The sequence below is a fragment of the Salvelinus namaycush genome, chromosome 26, assembly GCF_016432855.1.
Source record: "Salvelinus namaycush isolate Seneca chromosome 26, SaNama_1.0, whole genome shotgun sequence".
Classification (NCBI taxonomy): Eukaryota; Metazoa; Chordata; class Actinopteri; order Salmoniformes; family Salmonidae; genus Salvelinus; species Salvelinus namaycush.
In genome coordinates, this window is record NC_052332.1 from 15,287,589 (window position 1) to 15,309,582 (window position 21,994).

At 44.1% G+C, this 21,994-nt stretch overlaps 1 protein-coding gene across 1 annotated transcript; it reads left to right on the forward strand.

Moving 5' to 3' along the window:
* Positions 1-364: 364 nt before the first annotated feature.
* akna (AT-hook transcription factor) lies at positions 365-21,953 on the forward strand. The gene is made up of 21 exons (XM_038965730.1): positions 365-926; positions 1,252-1,412; positions 1,515-2,537; positions 2,777-2,851; positions 6,831-6,987; positions 7,218-7,405; positions 7,523-7,641; positions 7,771-7,942; positions 8,067-8,236; positions 8,531-8,701; positions 8,896-9,145; positions 9,276-9,379; positions 9,715-10,013; positions 12,563-12,713; positions 13,588-13,740; positions 13,944-14,092; positions 18,298-18,426; positions 18,905-19,024; positions 19,263-19,367; positions 19,479-19,638; positions 20,407-21,953. Exons 1-21 carry the CDS (start codon positions 518-520, stop codon positions 20,684-20,686), a joined length of 4,545 nt encoding a protein of 1,514 aa, XP_038821658.1. The 5' UTR covers positions 365-517; the 3' UTR covers positions 20,687-21,953.
* The last annotated feature ends 41 nt before the right edge of the window (positions 21,954-21,994 follow it).

Sequence of the window (21,994 nt, forward strand, 5' to 3'; positions counted from 1 at the left end):
TTAGATGCTTCCATGTTAACAGTAGGGAGCAGCTGTGTATGAGGATGGAGACAGACTGTTCATTTCCTTGCTCTTTAATCACAGTTCATTAGCGCTGTGATCTGTGTTCTGCATCATATGAAAGACTGCCTGAAAGATGGCGTGCAGTTTGCGCTGTGGTGAAGTCACATCTTACAGAGAGGTAGGGATGCGGTAGAGAGCTGCATTTGGCTTTTCCCAATCGCCAGATGTTGAAGTGAATGTGTGTGTCCGTGAATATGTGAGCTTGCATTTGAATTGTGTTGTATCAGAACTGCGCAAAGTTATTTCTCTCACTATTCCTGTATTGTTGCTGCGTTTGGTTTCAGGGTATCAAGTGTCCCAAGTGACAAAGCTTTCCATAAGACGGACATAGGCCTTCAGCCAGTAGGCTAGATTCTAAGCCATGGCTTTGGAGGTGGTCTTCAGAGGAGCAGCCAATCAGGATACTGGGCGACACCAGACCTGGCTAGAGGTCAGAGGTCAGATCTGAGAGAGGATGGAGACCAGAGGCCAACGCACAAGGGCAGGAATTTTGTTCTGGACCCCCGCTCCTCAACGCCCCTCTCCCTTCAGCTCCATAGGCTCAGAGGTGGACTGGGGGGAAGAGGAAGAGGAGGATGAGGAAGGTTGGGACAGGAAAGCAGAAGAGGAGGAGGGCTTCCACACCCAGATGGATGAGAACGGGATCATAGGACTGGACGAGGCCTTGGAGGATGTGGGTCTGGGAGGAGAAGAGGAGGGAGAGGAGAATCCACCCCGGTACTCTGGAGCCTTGGAGGGGTCCCTGTCCCCCAGTAGGGCAGGTGGCCCGGGGCTGGTAAACCCTCTGGAGGAGCTGAGTTATAACCTGAGTGAGCTGCAGGACTCTGAGCCACCTGGAGAGGACAGGCACGCGCTGTCACTCTGTGAGTCACACATACAGTACTAACAATGTCACAACAATGTTATTGCTAACAATGACCAGTAAGGCTCCGGTCAAAAGTAATGCGCCATGTAGGGAATAGGGTGCCATTTGGGACTGGCAATGTAATAACTTCTTTAGCAAAATATCACATTTCAACCGAGCCAAAAGCATCAAAGGCCTAAGCTGCCTAAGGCCTGCAAGCAAGGGTGACCATGCTATGTGTGTATTGAAATTTTATTAAATAACCTAGTTTATGAACACGGTTACCGCTGAGATGGATGCATCTGAACTGACTCTTCTCCCATGCCCCTCTCTTTCTCTGATAGATGACGATCTCCTGGAGGACAAGGACAGTGTGGAGATCTGGAGTGAGGAAGAGGAGCAGCAGAAGGTTGAAGAGGAGCAGAGCTGCGTGGTCGACAGGCAGCGGATGGAGCATCTCCCAGAGAGAGACAGACAGCTGGACATGACGGAGGACGAGAAGGAGGTAGAGGAGGATGGAGAGGAGGAGGTGGACAGCGAGCCACACGCACACACTGACATGATGGCATATCCTGTCATAGCCGAGGCTGGGTCTGGCTGGGATCAGAGCCTTAGTGTCAGAGGAGAAGAGTGGGAGAAGGAGGAGAGAGAGGTCCGTGCCATAGGCAGTTATAGGGCCGACCTACAAATAGAGGAGACTAGTGAACTCTCAGAGAGTGACAACAGAGGGGGGGGACGGTTGGGAGAGAGTGTGTCTGGAAACCTAATTTTCCCTCCCGACCTGCTCTGTTCATCCCCCCAGTCTCTCCCCTCCCCTCCCAGGAGTTCTACCTTTCCTCACCTCCTCCACTTCTCCTCTGAGGAGTTGGCCTATGCTCCAGGGATTGAAGCTGAGACGTTCCCGGAGGATCCCACCTTCACAGAGAGCCTTCCGGAATCCCGCAGCAGCCGGATGAGCAACGCCCCCAGGCCTCATTGGGCGCTTGAGTCAGGGGGGGAGGATCTCAAGCCTAGGACCTCCCCTTACCCAGCAGCTATCTCTCCTGACTGTGGGATATCTTACCAACTCGGTGAGAGAAAAGAAAGGGGTGGAGAGAGCCCACAGGATGAGGCAGGCGTTAACCATCGGCAACACCCCTATCCGAGAAAGATAAGACAGAGCTTATCTGACACCCCACAAGCCATGGTTTGTTCCTCTCAGAAATCCTGGCATGTACCCTCACAGTCCCCCCTTCACAGCAGCACCAAGGACTGGAGCCAGCAGACCCTCAGGGAGAGCCCCCCCAAACCCCAACCCAGGAGTCAGGACCCTGACATGGACGAGGGCCGAAGAGGCCCACTGACCTACCCCACCCCAGACTTCTCCAAGGTAGAGCCCAGGGTCCACTTCCCTAAGAGCGGCTACACCCCCCCCAAGAGCAAAGGCTCCCCCAGAAAGAGGTCTCTGTCAGTGGAGCCCCCCCTGGTGTTCAAGTCCCCTGCTGACATAGTGAGAGAGGTGCTGCTGAGCAGTACAGACGGACCCCAATCCCCCTCGCCGCCCAACGGGCCCCACAGGCCCCTAAACTCTATGGTGCCAGAGGATTTCAGATGCCCACAACAGGCCAGCACTCTGGTACAGCAGCTGCAGGTACATACACAGAGATTAGGAGCACACCACGGGCACACACTCAGACTAACTCTGATTCCTTAGCGTTCTGGCATACTCAGACTTTTCAAGTGTCTGACACACTGACACCAATTTACTTACAAATTCACTGAATGATTCTCTAATTGACAATCTCTGGGTAGTGCTTCTCTACTTCCTGTCCAGCTCACAGTGTTCACTCTTCTCCTCCCTCCCCCTCTCCTTCCCCCTCTTTTCTCTAGGAGGACTACAACAGGCTGCTGACCAAGTATGCTGAGGCAGAGAACACTATTGATCGGATGCGTCTGGAAGCCAAGGTAGTCTATATGGTCTGTCCACTGAGTGTGCAAAACATTAGGAACACCTGCTCTTTTCCATGGCAGACTGACCAGGTGAATCCAGGTGAAGGCTATGATCCCTTGTTGACGTCACCTGTTAAAGCTGCAATATGTCACTTTTCGGGCGACCCGACCAAATTCACTCTAAAATGTGACTTATAGATCTGTCATTGTCATTGAAAGCAAGTCTAAGAAGTGGTAGATCCGTTTTATGGGGGCGTCCTTTCAGTTTTGAACACCAGCTTCAAACAGCTGAAAATACAATATTTTTGGTCATAAAACATTTATTTCACAGCGGTTGTAGATGGTACAATGATTCTCTAGACCATACTAGCTTGTTTTGTCATATAAACAAAAGTTAAATCAGTGTAGATGAAGGGGAGGAGACCGGTTAAATAAGGAGTTTTATGCCTTGAGACAACTGAGACATGGATTGTGTATGTGTGCCATTCAGAGGGTGGGCAAGACAAAAAATGTAAGTGCCTTTGAATGGGGTATGGTGTTAGGTGCCAGGCGTACCGGTTTGTTTCAAGAACTGCAAAGCTGCTGGGTTTTTCAAGCTCAACAGTTTCCCGTCTGTATCAAGAATGTTCCACCATCCAATGGACATCCAGCCAACTTGACACAACTGTGAGAAGCATTGGAGTCAACATGGGCCAACATCCCTGTGGAACGCTTTCAACACCTTGTAGAGTCCATTCCCCAACGAACTGAGGATGTTCTGAGGGCAAAAGGGGGTGCAAATGAATATTAGGAAGGTGTTCCTAATGTTTTGTGTACCTGTGTGTGTGTGTGTGTGTTTAACATTGTGTCAGCACACAAGTGTGTCATCTCGATAGCTGTATGTGCTACTCAACTTCTGTTGAGTAATTGGGTATAGACCGAGACTTCTCTTCAAGGCCCAGGGGCTGTATTTATCAAGCGTCTAAGAGTGTAAACTCTGATTTGGGATCAGTTCTGGCTTTGAGATCACAATATATCAAATGTATTTGGTGTCTCTGGCAGATGGTGTGGTTCTATTTAGTCCTCTCTGCTCTGCATCTGAATACATGCAGGCCACATGAAAGACAACAAACACAAAGCAGATGCTGGAGAGGGCCCCTCAGGTGGCCTGTATGATCATAGCCTGTGTTTGCCTCCCAAATAGCACTCTATTCCCTAGGTAGTGCCCTACTTTTGACATGGGCCCATAGGCTTCTGGTCAAAAGTAGTGCACTATATAGGATATAGGGTGCAATCCGGGACACTACTTGTTTCAGAGGGCGCCCCGCATGTATAATACACTACCTACAGAGGAAAAACACCAGCCTCTGTGGCTGTCGGACTTTTCTCATCACCTCTCAAGAGCCACAGTGAGATTGTGATTCAAATGATGGAATTAGACTCTCAAAGTGTGTTATGGAAAGGGAGTTGTAGAAAGAGTAGTAAACAGCTAAAGAATAAGATAGAACTTGTGTTACTGCAATCTGACTAGAACTTCTTTCAGTGCTGCTTGTGTATCCCAGTGTCCTATTTGGTAAGAGGGTTAACTACCCCACTTAGCTTTTGGCCATTTGCTTGATAGTTCTTAATTGCTCTCTGACCACCAATACTAGACACACACTTAATAGACCCATCCTGTCATGTGGGGTACAGTCATATGACCCTGCGGCTCACATTAGGACAATCGCGTGCATTGTTTTTGGCCCTCATGATGCAGTGGAGGAAAACAGGAAATGTCATCATTGATGTCCGAGCCCTGTAGGGGTGTCATCTCCAGATGGACAGGGTAGTGACAGTTTGTTGTCGTACTCTTGGCCGTTCACGGTACCTTGTCTCGTAATTGTTGGTTATAGCCTAGATGTTGATTTTAAAAGGCAATTTACAGAGAGGTAGGTATTCCTATCTGCTGTCTTCTATTCCATCTGCACCACAGTCTACTCTTAATACTAATTAAAATCTAGCTTACCCCCCTCCCTCGTGCCACCTCTCCTTACACACACTACCATCTGTCTCTCTCCTCCTCCCTCTGGAGACATAACAGTGTAGATGTGCTGGGAGGGCCAATTCAATCCTTTGTCAAGCACAGTCCAATACCTGCTTCTAGGTTTGCCTGCACAATTAAAGCTGCGATATGCACAGATACATGTGTGTTATAGATCTGTCATTGTCATTGAAAGCAAGTCTAAGAAGCGGTAGATCAGTTCTATGTGCTCTATTTCTATGCTTCCCGATATCAGTTCTATCATCCTGAGACCGAGGTAGAGCCGAGAGGGGTTGAAATAGAAACCTCTCCACAAAATGGAGGATGTGATGCATACGTGTACATTAAACACACATAGACGGTAGAGCCACCCATATACCTCAGACTTTCCTGTATTGTGAAGCATCTCTCCTCCAAGATAACCTGAACGTTGTGAAAATTCTGTGCAACTTCCAGCGCGTGTTTACTGTGAACACTGAGGCTGTACCTGCTTTAAGTTACAGTTTTAACAGTGGCCATGTAGACTACTGTGGCTATTTGATCATAATGTGGGCCTACCAGAGTGGACTAACATCAAAAACAATGGAGAAAATGCATTCCATAACATTTTAAACTGGAAATAGCTGTTCTATCATTCAGCCTACAGTAGCAGGTGTGTTCAATGTAGGCCTACATTCCATGAGACTTTAAAAAAAAACATGCAGGGCTTGATTTTAACTTGTTTTAACCTGTACTGCACGCCCGCAAACGTGCGCAGCTTGGAGGGAATATTACTCATTACATATGCTGCTGTTACTGTTTATTATCTATCCTGTTGCCTTGTCGCTTTATCCCTACCTATATGTACACTACCGTTCAAACGTTTGGGGCCACTTAGAAATGTCCTTGTTTTTGAAAGAAAAGCAAATTTTTTTGACCATTTAAAATAATGTGAAATTGATCAGAAATACAGTGTAGACATTGTTAATGTTGTAAATGACTATTGTAGCTGGAAACAGCTGATTTTTAATGGAATATCTACATAGGCGTACAGAGGCCCATTATCAGCAACCATCACTCCTGTGTTCCAATGGCACGTTGTGTTAGCTAATCCAAGTTTATCATTTTAAAAGGCTAATTGATCATTAGAAAACCCTTTTGCAATTATGTTAGCACAGCTGAAAAATGTTTTGCTGATTTAAAGAAGAAATAAAATTGGCCTTCTTTAGACTAGTTGAGTATCTGGAGCATCACCATTTGTGGGTTCGATTACAGGCTCAAAATGGCCAGAAACAAACAAAGAACTTTCTTCTGAAACTCATCAGTCTATTCTTGTTCAGGGGGTCCTGCAGATCTCTGCAGATCTCGTACAACGCTGTGTACTATTCCCTTCACAGAACAGCGCAAACTGGCTCTAACCAGAATAGAAAGAGGAGTGGGAGGCCCCGGTGCACAACTGAGCAAGAGGACAAGTACATTAGTGTCAAGTTTGAGAAGCAGACGACTCACAAGTCCTCAACTGGCAGATTCATTAAATAGTACCTGCAAAACACCAGTCTCAAAGTCAACAGTGAAGAGGCGACATCGGGAGTTCCTCTGTCCAGTGTTTGTGTTCTTTTGCCCATCTTTTCTTTTTATTGGCTAGTCTGAGATATGTCTTTTTCTTTGCAACTCTGCCAGCATCCCGGAGTCGCCTCTTCACTGTTGACATTGAGACTGGTGTTTTGCAGGTACTATTTAATCAAGCTGCCAGTATCTAAATTACCTTGTAGCCCTTCACAGTGACTCGGTACTGGTACCCTGTGTATATAGCCAAGTTATTGTTACTCATTGTGTTATTTTTTTGTCTTTTTGTCTCTCTGCATTGTTAGGAAGGGCCCGTAAATAAGCATTTCACTGTTAGTCTACACCTGTTGTTTACAAAGCATGTAACAATAAAAAAATGATTTGAAACTCTTATCATTTATAAAATTTGTAATTTTGACTCCTGTTTTTCCCTGTTGTCTCTATCTCCAGGTGAGCCTCTACTCCGACCCTCCCAAGCCCAGTCACGCTGTCCAATCAGGTGTACTCCATGAAGGGTCAAAGGTCATGACCCTAACTTTTCCCCACGCTCAGAGGGCGGAGCTCAGCTCAGGCTCTGTTTACCTAAATGGACAGGCTGCCCACCAAGGTACTAACAGCCATCTTATATATGCTTCCCAAATGACACCCCAATCCCTTTATAGTGCATTACTTTTGACCAGAGCCTTATGGGAATTAGGGTAACATTTGGGACACAGCCATTGCTTTGTTTCAATACGTTCTTACACTCCATTGACATTGATTCTGCCTCTCATTCAACATTTCTTTACACATTTCTATTGTCTTTTACTAAAAACCTATTTTCTCCCCGCACTACAGGACATAGTGGAGTCTCCTCTGTCTGTCCCTCCTCAGCGGCCTCCTCATCCCCCAGAAGCCTGGGCCCTGGAGTTGGAGAGCAGCTGACCAGGGCTCTCTCAAAGCAGGCTGAGAGGTTCCTCCAGCAGGTGCAAACATTTGAAGAGCTCCTGAGGAGAGGGAAACTTAAACCGTTTGAGCAGATGAAGGTATTGTTCTGATATTTATCTAATATGAGTCTTGCATATATTGTATAGAGGAGCGTCTCCCAGTGCTCACTGGCCACCATGTTGTTTGAGTAATGATGTGATGTTGTGTCCCTGCAGGGTTTGTCCCAGCTGCTGCAGGGGCAGGATTCTCTGGAAAGAGGTTATCTAGCAGCACGAGACGAACACAGACTTCTACTGCAGAGAGGGGCCGAGCTGGGCCCCTTTGACCCCGGCAGGTAAGACCACACTGCAGGATTATCTACAACACTGTGTTTAAACTGTTAGATGAAGTGGACATTAGGAAATACAAATATGGTGGACATCAAGTGTGTGTTTGGTTGTGTGTGTTTGTGCGTGTGTGATAGGGAGTTGGAGGGCCGTATATTCCAGTGTGGGATGCGTGTGGAGGAGCTCAAGGAACAGGTGGAGCAGACTGAACAGGATCGGCCCACCTCAGAAGCTCCTCCCACTCCACCTCCTCACCCCACCCCCTACTCCATGTCTGCAGGGGGCAGCGAGCCCATGCCACTCCCTGAGGTACCGTGACAACACAGCTACTGAAGATACTACAGTAGACTAGTCACTATTCATCCCATAGAATAAAGGCCTGCATTTCCAAGATTGTTAACATCTCTCACTCTCTCGCTCTTTCTCTCTCCAGAGCCCAGTGTTACCTCTGCCAGGGGAGTCTGGGGTGGGGGTGGAGGTGGAGGTTAGCTCGGCCAGCGGAGAGAGCGAGGGAGAGGAGGGAGGGATGCCATCCCTGCTCCTCCATCCCTTACGTCACAAACACAAATGCGTAGAAAGAGACTTCAGCATGCTGATGGACCAGTAAGTCTCAATCGATTTTAAACACTTTGGAATGATTTGGACATGAAATACAAAACATTCTAATATCAGGGATCATTTTTAGACTGCTTACAGAGTAAGGAAATATGTCATTATGTAATTTGGATGAACTATCCTTTTAAAGAAGGTCTAGTCTGTAATACATGACGTTGTAGAACAGAAGTATTCAAAATCAGCCAATGAAAGGCAGGCTGTTCTTTTGTTCTAAACATAATCATGCTATTGGTCAATTAACAGTCATGTAAATATCAGTTTGCTTACAAATGCCCCTTCCAGCTACCAGAGTTTCAGGGAGCTGCCCAGACTGCTAGACCTGGATCTGACAGAGGGAGACCATGACTCTTCTGATGCAGGAGAAGAAGCCACACATTCAGGTAGTGAGGGGACAAGAGAGGGACCACACCCAAGGACAGGGAGGGAGAAGGGCCACACAAGTCTCGCTCAGAGGTGAGCCTGAACTCTGCACCAGGCTTGTATTCACTAGGAAGCAAAACAGAAATGGGGAGTGACTACCTGAACTTATCCAATAAGAAGCCCTTGTTTTCGTTGCAGAAGGTTTTGCTACAGTATGCACTGTGTACTAATGAATACGAACACTGGATAACATTTATATTACTCTAAATTATATTATGTGTTTTCAGACGGCCAATGCAAGGTCAGCAGGACGCTACATTCTTTCCAACGGCGAGACCAAGGACCAGCAAATCAGTTCCTCCTTCCCCAAAGGACCTCAGCCAGTCCACTGCATTTCCTGATCTGCTGGCCAATGACAGCAAGAGGTCAGAGGTCAGGAAGTCTCATGGCAGCAGTCTGACCAGTCTGGAGGACAGTGCTGCCTCAGAGAGGCGAGGCTCCAAACTGCAGCCTGGGACCAGGAGAGTGCCGTCCCAGGTCAGTTATATCTTTTTTATTTGTTATAATAAATTAATGATAATTAAGTTACACATTTATCTCCACAATTCAGCAATTTCTACTGAGCCTGAAAGAGTAATTTGTCTGTCAAACCCACTGTGTTGACCAGGATGGGATCATCTCACCAGAGACTGACAGTGGTTTTGTTGGCTCTGAAAGCAGTCGTCTGACTCCTGCAGCACCTAGTCCTCTCCACCAGAGGGCCATAGCGAGGTGAGCTACTGGTGCCATCTCCCCCTCCTTCCCTCTTCCTCTACCCTCAGTGACTCGGCTGTCAATCTCACAGAACATGACAACACATTCCCCAGTGTCTCACACAAACACTCACACATACACACACACACACACACACACACACACACACTACTGACACACCTACACACAGCTCCGCACTGTGCCCTCACAGTGTCCCTGGCTAGTTGCCTACAGATCTTAACCTTCCCCTGTTTTGTTCCTATTGCTGTTTGCCCAAGACTGACAGGTCATGGGTTCCCTTGTAATCTTATCAGTGTGTGTTCCTGTCTTTGTTTTACTTTCCTTTGCCTTAGCCTGTCAGTCCCTGAGGAGCAGAGCTCAGGGAAGCCTCACCACACAGCCCCCGTGTCAGGGCAGCCTCTCCCCTCTCCCTGCACCCCCTCACACAGACCACAGAGGCCAACCTTGCTGGAGCACAGTGGAGGCTCTCGTCTGAGCACCCCAAGGCAGGTACGGGGGTCTTCAGGGAGAACCAGAGGGGAGGAAAGGAGGGGCACCTCCGCCTCCAGTTCCCCCCAGCACAGGGCCAGCAGGACCCCCCAGCCCTGGGCTGGCAGTGGGACCAGTGAGTTTGGACCAGACAGTGACCACAGTGAGTCCATGCTGTTCTGTCTATAACCGTCTTATTTAGGTTAGGTTTTTGGCAGTTAAAAAAATAGAAAAGCCAATAATTGACATTTGCACCTGCCGATTTTCCGGGAGAAGAAAAAAAATCCCATTGCGAATAATGCTTTTTAGTCTATTCATGGATGGAAATACCAGTTGATGGAAATACATTTTGACCAGTCATGCTTATCGGTCTATGGGTTAATTTGCATAATTTAGTGCAATTAAATTGGCCCGTGTGTATATTCGTTATGTATCTTATTTATCACACGCATACAGATACAGAGCCTTTGAGCTGAAAATCTGTCAGACAGTGCTTTTATAAGCCCAATCATTGCACAACAATTCTAAATGCAATCGTGTGTTAAAAATAGTTTTTTGGCCATGATTAAAAATAGCTATTTGTTTTTCAACTGCTAATTGAAGCGCGCTTCCCATTCGCCATTCAAATGCACAGGCAACGGAAGGTAGGCTTCATTAGCATTTTGAAAATAGTCTATTGGTCTACTGGTCTAAATAGTCTATTGTTTTATAAAGACTTCCATATGCCATTGAAACCAGTAGTCTATTTTATAAAGACTTCCATATGCCATTGAAACCAGTAGTCTATTTTATAAAGACTTCCATTTGCCATTGAAACCAGTAGTCTATTTTATAAAGACTTCCATTTGCCATTGAAACCAGTAGTCTATTTTATAAAGACTTCCATTTGCCATTGAAACCAGTAGTCTATTTTATAAAGACTTCCATTTGCCATTGAAACCAGTAGTCTATTTTATAAAGACTTCCATATGCCATTGAAACCAGTAGTCTATTTTATAAAGACTTCCATATGCCATTGAAACCAGTAGTCTATTTTATAAAGACTTCCATATGCCATTGAAACCAGTAGCCTATTTCTCTCATGTTCTATTGGTTTTCAACTTCCTTTCATTGTCTGGTAGCCAAACGCAGATTCGCGCGTCATCTACTGCCCTGTGCGCATCTCTGCGCTAATGTTTTGAAATAATAGGTTATCAACATTTTAAGCTAAACGTTCTGATCTGCTGCCTCAGATTCAGTGCTTTTTAACTTTTTTTATTTATTTTTTATGTAGCGTAGACCTACTGGTTGCATGAATTTGGAGATCTGTACCAGAGTCTGTTTGGGCTATTTCTTTCCCAACAAGCTGACCTACAGAATAGGTACATTTTTCTACTATGGGGGATAGAGATTGACATAAGCTCACAGACGACGCGTCCATAAGACTAGGGGAAGCTAAGCTTTCCCTAAGTAAATTGAATTAAATTGCCAAAATTACAGTATATAGCCTAATTAGACTCGTTAGCCTATTATATGGACAAGGTCGTTTTTATTGATCTGTTTGTCAGTGTCAGCACAGTGGGATACCCTGTGATTTATCTTAGTAGCCCTTTCCTGCAGTCAAATTAACTAGTGGCCTCATGGGTGGAATGTTATTCATATTTTTCATAATTTCATAATTCGTTTTGTTATATTTCAGTCTTCTGTGATGAATATAAAGTGTAATATTGGGATTCAAACTCTAAATGTAATACATTTCAACTCTATATCTGACATGGTACAGGCGTCTTCTTTTTTTTAAGCTCATAACCATGTGTGTGAGGTGTATACTTTTGTTTCAAAGTAGATTTGTTTGAGACTACCAAGAAACACTGTGTGACCCTGATTTAGCTCACTGCAGCATTAAAAATATTCTACTAATGTCTTCAGTCATATAAAGTGTAGTAGAATGGCATGAAATGTATTTTTCCCGTTCAAAGAAAGAAAAACGTATCTGATATAGCCTGAAGCCCAGGCCTGTACGCTATACGCCCTCGGCCATGCCTTCAACAGTCTTTTTTTACGAAGTGTTTGAGTTATATTATTAGCTTGAATTATGACTATCCAATCTACTCATCACATTACGAATAGTAGGCCATTTTACATAAGTCTGCAAATGTGATGACGCATGGAATGCTTTATTATAAAGGTGCATTTTTTTTATGGTGAAAATGTACATCCCCAAACTTTAAACTCACGCTCCGCCTGCAAAGGCTAGTGATTTAGCTGTTCATTACTCGTCTTGTTGGCTGAGGAAAAGTAAATGTGGACAGGTATTCTAACATCTTCCATGTGAGCGGTAAGGACACACGGCGTTGCATCCTCCACTTGCATGTTCTGTTAAGATGAATTACCATAAACGAAATGTGAGTTCGGTCATTCTGAACACCGTGGGTGGGCGCCCTAATCCGGTTATGCACCCAATGCATATGGTTCCAGTAAATTTCTCACGTGTCCGGTAAATTTTAAAATGCTGCTGGTGAAATGTCCAGCGGCACATTTTCATACCTGAAACCCTGGTACACAGTCTACTCTGTGACAGAAACATGTACCCTCCTGAGAGGAAGCAGGGAGGCAGCTATTAGCTGTTTGGCTATGTTTCTTTGCCCGTGTCAGTTAATTTAATCCTCCACCTCTCCCCTGCCTTCTGTTTTAAACCCCTCTCTCCTCTTTAATTCCTCCTTCTATCCTAAGTCCACTCTGCGTCAGGGGAGGATGAGGGACGTAGTGACCGTTCCACCCGAACGACCCAGCATCGCTACCAGCCAAGCCCCTCCCCCACTGCACCCTATCACCATGGCGATCCCCTCCGAGCCCTGAGCTCTGGTCAGCTGACCAACCGCAAGTGAGTCTCTCTCTACACAATTGCTCCCATGGCGATAGTAACACAAACAAGCACAGATTTATGAGTCTCTTTGGAAAGTATTGGCTGGGAGGAGAAGAGGGCCGCTTCACTGCAGCAAAAATACCAGCTCAGCTCAAAGGCATTTTTTTCTGGCAACTCCCAGTAGAATCTAGGAGGGGGGATTATTAGACGTTTTATATTTGATTTCCTTTTATGCTGAGGGTGTTGACTGGCTGGTGTCTATGTTTTATCTGGGAAGTGAGGTTCTGGTATTGGATCCTACCAGAGCCATATCTTTATTATATCATTAATATGTATTTGAAAAATCTATCTCTGGATCCTACACCGTTTTATTGGCAGGTGTCAGTGTGTGTCTAATGTGTACGTCTCCCTGGGTCAGGCAGAGTCTGATACATCAACTGAAATGCCAGTCAACCTGAGTTATTTTTACAGTCTGTATGATTTGATTTCATTACAGACATGGAAGCTGGTAAATGTGGAGACTCAGGAGGTACATACTGTACCCAGTGTTGACTTTTGCATGGTGTGACACTGCATGAGTGGACCATATTTATTGACTCACATTATAGGAATGAGTTTAGAAAAAGATTGTGTATGGTTTGGAATGTCAAATCGATTCGATTGGCTGGGTCAATTGTACGTTTTAACACCTATAACAGACGTGATATTACTACAATATTACTAACTACAATATTTGGAACAAGTAACAGTACAGTTACCAATGGAGTTGAAATGGCAGTGTCTACTCTATAACACTGAGGTAGAAAATGTCAACACTCTCTGTACTCATTCTCGCGTGTGTTTGTGTGTGTGCGTGCTTGCATGTTCGTGTGTTTCTGTGTCTGTCCCTCAGTGAGGCCATCCAGTCCCTGCAGGCGGAGGTGGGCAGACTAAAGGAGCGACTAGAGGGCAGTCTGAGACAGACCAACCCTCCCAGTCCTGTTAGAGCTCCCCCCTCAGCCCAGGATGGCCACACACACCCTCTCAGCTCAACACCTCGTACCAGGTTGGCCTTTTTTTTACCTTGTCACTTTTTTTAAGGGAGATCTCATCAGACTTTTGTTACTGTTGAAACAGGTTTATTGACATTTTTACTGGCCCATAGGGCTCTGGTCAAAAGTAGTGCACTAAATAAGGAATAGGGTCTCGTTGTCTTTCTTTCAGAGTTTCTGATTTGTAATGTTCCTTTTGATTTCTCTACTCTCTCAGGTCTGCTCAGCGAAGGAGGGATGGTGGTAGAGAGGAGAGCAGGGAGGAGAGGAGGTTGGGTGAGGAGCAGCAGGTGGAGGAGAGGTCTCCCAGGTTGAATGCTAGAAGATCAGCCTCTGTACCCAGACAGAGACCTGAACTGGACATCAGTGAGTTATGGGCTGACTGTAATGCAGAGTTTTTTTTGTTGCAGCATACATAAACGTTGCGTCCCAAATGGAACCCTATTCCCTAAATAATGCACTACTTTTGAACAGAGCCCTTATGGGCCCTGGTCAAAAGTTGGAAATATGTTGTACATAATGTTTTCGCCATTGTTTCCTTTGACCAAAATGAGCTTCTGGCCATCAGAACAGCTATCACTATTCTCGATTTGGATGAGGACTTCTGCTTAAGTGAGTCGTTACCGAAGGACATTTTGATTATCCTGGGCCAGGCCCAAATCTCCGACACTCAGAGAAGGAGGAGGCGGTGCTATAGAGGCCGTCGTGCGGGATTCCTGACAAGACTACGTTGGAGAGTGGATAAACCGCCTCTGCTTTCCTTTCAATTGTCGAACGTGCAATCACTGGAGAATAAACTGGACGAGCTCCGTTCGAGACTATCCTATCAACGTGATCTGAAGAACTGTAATACCCTATGTTTCACCTAGTCGTGGCTGAACAAGGACATGGAAAATATTAATCTAGCTGTTTTTTTCTCTACATCGGCAGGACAGATCGGCAGCGTCGGGAAAGCTCAGGGGAGGGGGTGTGTTTCTCTTTGTTAACAACAGCTAGTGCATAATCTCTGATATTAAGGAAGTCTCCAGGTTCTGCTCGCCTGAGTTAGAATACCTCATGATAAGCTGTAGACCATACCATTTACCAAGAGAGTTTTCATCTATATTTTTCGTAGCTGTCTATTTACCACCACAAACCAATGCTGGCACTAAGACTGCACTATAGGGCCATAAGCAAACAACAAAATGCCCACCCAGAGGCGGTGCACCTAGTGGCCGGTGATTTTAATGCAGGAAAACTGGAATCCGTTTGACCAAATTTCTACCAGCATGTCACCTGTGCAACTAGAGGTGAAACAACGTTGGTTACCTTTACTCCACACACAGGGACTCATACAAAGCTCTCCCTCGCCCTCTGTTAGGCAAATCTGACCATAACTAAGATTGAATCAACAGGACTGATCAACAAGACTAAAATTGAATCGTACTACACCGTCTCCGACGCTCATCGGAACTATTACAGACTACAAAGGGAAGCACAGCCGTGAGCTGCCCAGTGACACGAGCCTACCAGACGAGCTAAATTACACTACCGGTCAAAAGTTTTAGAACACCTACTCATTCAAGGGTTTTTCTTTATTTTCTTTATGTCCATTGTTCGTGTTTCTTGGCAAGTCTCTTCTTATTATTGGTGTCCTTTAGTAGCGATTTCTTTGCAGCAATTCGACCATGATGGCCTGATTCACGCAGTCTCCTCTGAACAGTTGTTGTTGAGATGTGTCTGTTACTTGAACTCTGAAGCACTTATTTGGGCTGCACTTTCTGAGGCTGGTAACTCTAGGTAGGCCAGTACATCACTGGGGCTGATCTCCCTGCTATCCAGGACATGTATATCAGGCGGTGTGGAAGGAAGGCCCGTTAAAATCATTAGACTAACCACCCAAGCCATAGACTATTATCTCTGCTTCCGCACGGCAAGCGTTACCGGTGCATTAAGTCTGACACCAGCAGGCTCTTGAACAGCTTCTATCCCCAAGCAATAAGACTCATAAATAGTTAACAAAATAGCTACACAGACTATCTGAGTTGACCTTGTATCTTTATTTGCCTTTTATTACATTTTTATGCACACACACACACACACACACACACACACACACACACACACACACACACACACACACACACTCACATACAAGCTGCTGCTACTCTGTTTATCTTATATTCTGTTGCCTAGTCATATCTACCTCCATCACTCCAGTATCCATGCACATTGTAAATACGGTATTGAACTGACCCTGTATATAGTATGCTAACTAACTTACTTACTTATTGTGTTCTTCATATTTCTTCTTATTTCTCTTGTTGTTTTTTTAGTAATACATTGTTATTAATTATTGCGTTTTAGGGTTTTGAGTTTGCATGAAAGGCATTTCACTGTACTTGTGTGTGTGATGTTAAAACTTGAAACTTGAAGGCCCTAAAAATTGTCAAAGACTCCAGCCACCCAAGTCATAGACTGTTCTCTCTGCTACTGCATAGCAAGCGGTACCGGTGTGCCAAGTCTGGGACCGAAAGGCTCATGAACATCTTCTACCCCCAAGCCATGTGACTGCTGAACAGTTAATCAAATGGCTGGCAGGAATATTTACATCGACCCCTTTTTATTTTTCACTGACTTTCTTTCACTGGACTCTACCCACACACTAACACATACCACACTGAAACTCCAACACACACACACACACACACACACACACACACACACACACACACACACACACACACACACACACACACACACACACACACACTACATACGCTCACACATAGACACACTCTTCACATACGCTGCTGCAACTCTGTTTATTATCTATCCTGATTGGGTAGTACTTCTACCCCAACCTACATGTACATATTACCTCAACTACCTTGCACATTGACTCGGTAACGGTACTCTTAGTATATAGCCTCGTTATTTTGTGTTACTATTTACTTTTTTTTCTAATTTGCAATTATTCATTTTTTTTAACTTTTTAACTGCATTGTTGGGAAAGGGCTCGTAAGTACGCATTTCACAGTAAAGTCTACACCTGTTGTATTTGGCGCATGTGACAAATAACATTTGATTTGAGCCTCATGTATGCTGCATTACACAGTACATACAGTGGGTATCATAATTATTCACCCCCCTCTTGGATTTTGTTGCATTACAAAGTGGGATTGAAATTGATTCAATTGAGATTTTCTTTTGCCATTGAGCTACACAAAATATTCAGTGAAAGTGAAAATAAAATACTGTAAATGTTTACAAATTACAAACAATGAAATAACTAAAATATAGTTGTTGCTTAAGTATTCACCCCTTTGTTCAGGTATGCCTAAATTAGTTCAGGAGTAAAATTTGGCTCAACACATCACATAAGAAGTTACATGGACTCAGTCTGTGTGAAATAATAGGGATTTACATGTTTTTTGTTTTTTATGACAACCCCTTCCTCTGACCTCCATAAAAATACAACATCTGTAAGGTCCCTCAGTCAAGTATAGAATTTCAAGCACAGATAAAACTATAAAGACCAGGGGAACTTTTCGAAGGCCTCATAAAGAAAGGCAGTGATTGGTAGATAGGTAACAATAACAAATCAGACATTGAATATGTCTTTAAGCCTGGTCAAGTTAATAATAATACAGTCCTCCTTTTGAACTGAGCTGCAGGACAGGAAGGAAACTGCTCAGCGATGTCACCATTAGGCCATTGGTGATTTTAAAACAACTACAGAGTTGAATGGACGTGATGGGAGAAAACGAAGGAGGGATCAACAACATTGTAGTTACTCTGCAAAATTGACCTAAATGACAGTGGGAGTGAAAAGAAGAATGCAAATAAACATATTTCAAAACATGCATCTTGTATGCAACAAGGCACAAAAATTATACCGCAAGAAGACATGGCAAAGGCATAAATGTTTTGGCCTAAATGCAAAGCCTTGTGTTTGGGGCGAATCCAACACAACACATCGTAACTGCCTCTTCATTTTCAAGCATGGTGGTGGCTGCATCATGGTATGGGTATGCTTTCCATCGGCAAAGACTGGGGAGTTTTTCAGGATAAAAAGAAACTGTTACAGTTTTGACTTAAATGTGCTTGAAAATCTATGGCAAGACTTAAAAATGGCTTTCTAGCCATGACCACCAACATCTTGACAGAGCTTTGAATTTTGAAAAGAATAATGGACAAATATTGCGCAATCCAGGTGTGCAAAGCCCTTATAGACCAATTCCATATTAGGATGGTGTTCCTAGTTTTTGGTATACTCAATGTAGTATATATCTAATATATTAGTGTTTCATTTGACATACATTTTAAAGAAATGTTCTTTTTTTTTTTTTGTAGATCTTTGAGAGAAAAAAAGACAATTAAAATACATTTTGATCCCACTTTGTAGCACAATAAAATGTGAAGAAATCCAACAGGGGTGAGTACTTATGAAACCCACTGTACATACACTTCAAAATCCACTTCACAATACAATAGCTTTCATTCTTTATTTACTAGAATGCTATGTTTTCTGGGTACCCTAAGTATAAGCTATCAGATTTTTGGGGGATTTAGTTTGTTTTATCCTCCAGCGACAGAGTCGGAGCATTTCCAGTCCACACCCAGACTTCGGTTCTCCAGGCGTATCCCAGTGTCCCCTGCAACGTGGGGAGGCAGCCGTGGCAGAGCAGAGACCGTCAGGAACAGCGGAGCCCACACAAGTAAGAAAGACTTCTGTTTTATATACAGTATGCTACACGCTGATATAAACGTAAAATATAGTATTTTAGGGCTGTCAGATTTGATTAGTTAACTCTGATATAAATGTAAAATATAGTATTTTAGGGCTGTCCGAGTTAATCAGTTAACTGTACATTTTTGGTAATATTAGTACACATTTTTTTATTGTAATTTATCGCATTGTCTGAAAGTGTTCAAAATAGACTGAAAACATCCCAAATATATAATCTATACAGCTAAAAACAACAATACCATGTAAAACCGTGTTGACGTTGAGCTTAAAGAAAGTGTGCTTTATCCATTTACCTGCTTTTTTTCTTACCGCTACTTTGGAAAAAATCAAGACTTCAATATCCTTGTAATGCTTTCTGTATACAAAATATTAAATTACAGCTCAATTTCAGCAATTTCTGATTTTGCGATTAATCGTGATTTATCTGTATTGTATTGTGATTGCAGGGCAGCATGTCAGTATGTCTGTAGGTGGAGATGGTGGTGATAAACCTGACTGTAGAGGGAGGCAGGCCCCTGTGTGTCCACAATGTTCCCCACAGACACACAGCCATGGACACTCTACACGTAAGAGCTTCTCTCTCATGTCCCAAATGGCATCCTATTCACAATAGTGTACTACGCATTGGGGTCTGGACGAAAGTAGTACACTACATAGGGAAACGGGTGCGATTTGGGACACATCCACAGTCTGTGGTGTAATGGTGGTTTGTGTGTCACAGTGACAGTCAATCCTGTGCCGTCTCCACTCCTTTCTGCTAACTCTTTATTCTTCTTTCTCTTTTCTTCTGACTGACGGGACCAGATGGGGGTGGTGGTGACACTGAGCCTATCCACAGTCATACTGGTCTTCATTCTCGTCACTGTCCTACGTGTGGAAGGTCTCAGACGTACCGGAGCACGAAACACGGTGAGCAACAGACACGTCCAAGTTACCATCTACTTCCTGTTTTATGTTGTGCTGTATTGCTTTGCCATTTTAATTGACAACAAACGTGTGCTGATTTTTTTTTATTCGCAGACCGACGGACAGAGAGCGACTCAGGTCCCGCCCACAGAGGCAGCTGGCCAATGAGCTCCCCCCATGGAGATGTGAGAGGCGTGTTCTTTGCAGCGCCGCCCCCTCCTGTGCTGGGCAGTGTGCCACTGGTCCAGTGTGTGCCAGTGTGCCCGCCAGTTCTGTGAGTACCCTGCTGTCTCTCTCTGTCTGGCCATGAAGTGGCCATTAGGTCATTTCGCTACAACCCCATCTGTTGCCAACCCTAATGAAATTTCTCTGCGCTGAGACGCACGATCTTTTGGTATTTGTTTCATTAGTCGATTGTTGATATAGTCCCAAAATGTTTTGAATGTCAGCAATCAAGTTTTCAAGATATAGAACTTTCAAAATACAGAAATACAGCCGGTATGATATGATGTAAAACACAGCACACATGGTGCAGGAGTTCATCTTTTGGCCAAAATCCTGACTTGAAGATGTAGGTGGTTACATTTGACATAAATCATCTAATTATTTTATTAGTGTGAATATTTCAATCACAAAGGTGCAATATGCAGAAATCGCTCCGCCATTTCCTGGCTGCTAAAATTCTAATAGTTTGCCTAATTTCAGTTTATGTATAGTGTAGAGAATCATTGTACCATCTAAACCACTATGAAATATATTTTACAATACAATATTTTGGGTATCTTCAGCTGTTTGAAGCTGGTGTACAAAACCAAAAGTAAAAGACGCAAAAACAAAACATAAGAGCGGGAAGCATAGAAATAGCGCACATAGAACAGATCTACCACGTCTTCGACTTGCTTTCGATGACAGACCTTTAACGCACATGTCTATGTGATTTTGGTCAGGTCGCCCAAAAGGGACATATTGCAGCTTTAAGAGGAGTAGTAAGTGTAGTTAGAAGGCCTGTTGTTGTTATATTTACCTGGCTTGTTCCCTGCAGGTACTACTCCAGCCCTGTGATGAATGTAGCTCCATCCCACCCCCAGCCCATCTACGTGTCTCTGGGTGGGGGTGTGGCCACTGGGGTTAGGGGTCATCATGAGCAGGTCAGAGGTGGAGCCGGCCGTTCCCTGTCTGCTGACCAGCGCTCTCTGAGCAGCTCTCTGAACCATGCTATCGAGGCGGCCAGGGGGATGAGGGAGGCCTCCCGACGCATGGCCCGCACCATCGCCACCGGACTGCACCACCAGGAGGCGCTGTCACAGTCCTGCATGTACTGATGGACCAGACCAGACACACACACCGGGGTTGTATTCATTAGTGTACACCGTAGCAAAATGTTTTGCAACTTAAAAGGAGAACAAGCGTTTCTTATTGGAGAAGTTCAGGTACTCGTACTCCCTACCCGTTTCGGTTTGGTGTCTAGTGAATTTGACCCTGGCAAGTCTTTGGACCAGCCACTCTGTACTGACATGGACATCTCTAAATGTGAAGTTATTGTACTGTGCACTATATCTTTAGTATAACAGTTTGGTATTTGGGGTAACATGAAGCAAGTGCCTGGGTACAGATACTAGGGCCTCAAGCCAGTCCTTAAGCTGCAGGTTTCTTGGTTGCAGGGAGTGAGGAACTACAGACCCTTGACATCAGTATTTGATCATCACCCAGTGGCTCAGCACTGATAGGAAAGTAGGGTCTACAAACTGTACTTTTTACAGGTTACTACAGGTTACTTTATACAGTACAGGTTATAGCTTTAGATGAAAGGTGGAGTGGCTATGTTGCAATCTCAGGTATCATATAGAACAACCGTTGTGGGATCTGGCAGCTTAAGTGGACAACAGCAGCAGTTCATCTCTTACTCATAAAAATGCACTAGAATCTGCATATTAATGATTTACGTTTCGAAATAACGGACATCTGCACATGTTTAGTTTGCTATGAAACCTGGAATTAGTTTTGGACATTTGTTTTGTTACATTTGTACAATGGATGTGAGACAAAGAAATTAAATTGCTGCTATGGATCTTCAGATGAGATGAAACATTCACACATTTTACCCTAATTTATTGATTCTAAATCAGGGTTCTCCAGCTGGCGGCCTGCAGGTGGTTTCATTTGAAATTATGTTTTAGTCAAACATATCCGTTTCAGTTTGCAGTCTACAAATGATTTGGAATTATGTTCCGGCCCCCTGACCGTTCGCTCAACAAAAAAGAAATCGTCCCACGGCTGAATCAAGTTGATGATCCCTGTTCTAAATGGTTTGTTTCAATTTTATTCTTCATCATTTGTGTAATAATGAGTTAATAATGTTAGTAATTGGTCGTGCTGGTCGTATTTTTATAGATGTCTTAAGAGTTTGTGTTGAACACAAAAATAAGACTTTAGAAATACACATTTCTAGGATTTCGGAAATGCAGATTTAAAAAAACAAAAACAGATCCTGACGTCTTTTGTACTATGATTTATTATCAAATGATTTTTTTAAACTAATATTTTGTAGCAAAATATTTTTATTTTTGCTTTGAAGCCAAATAAATGTTGATGGTGAAACAACTAATAGTTGTTATTAAGTAAACCAGATT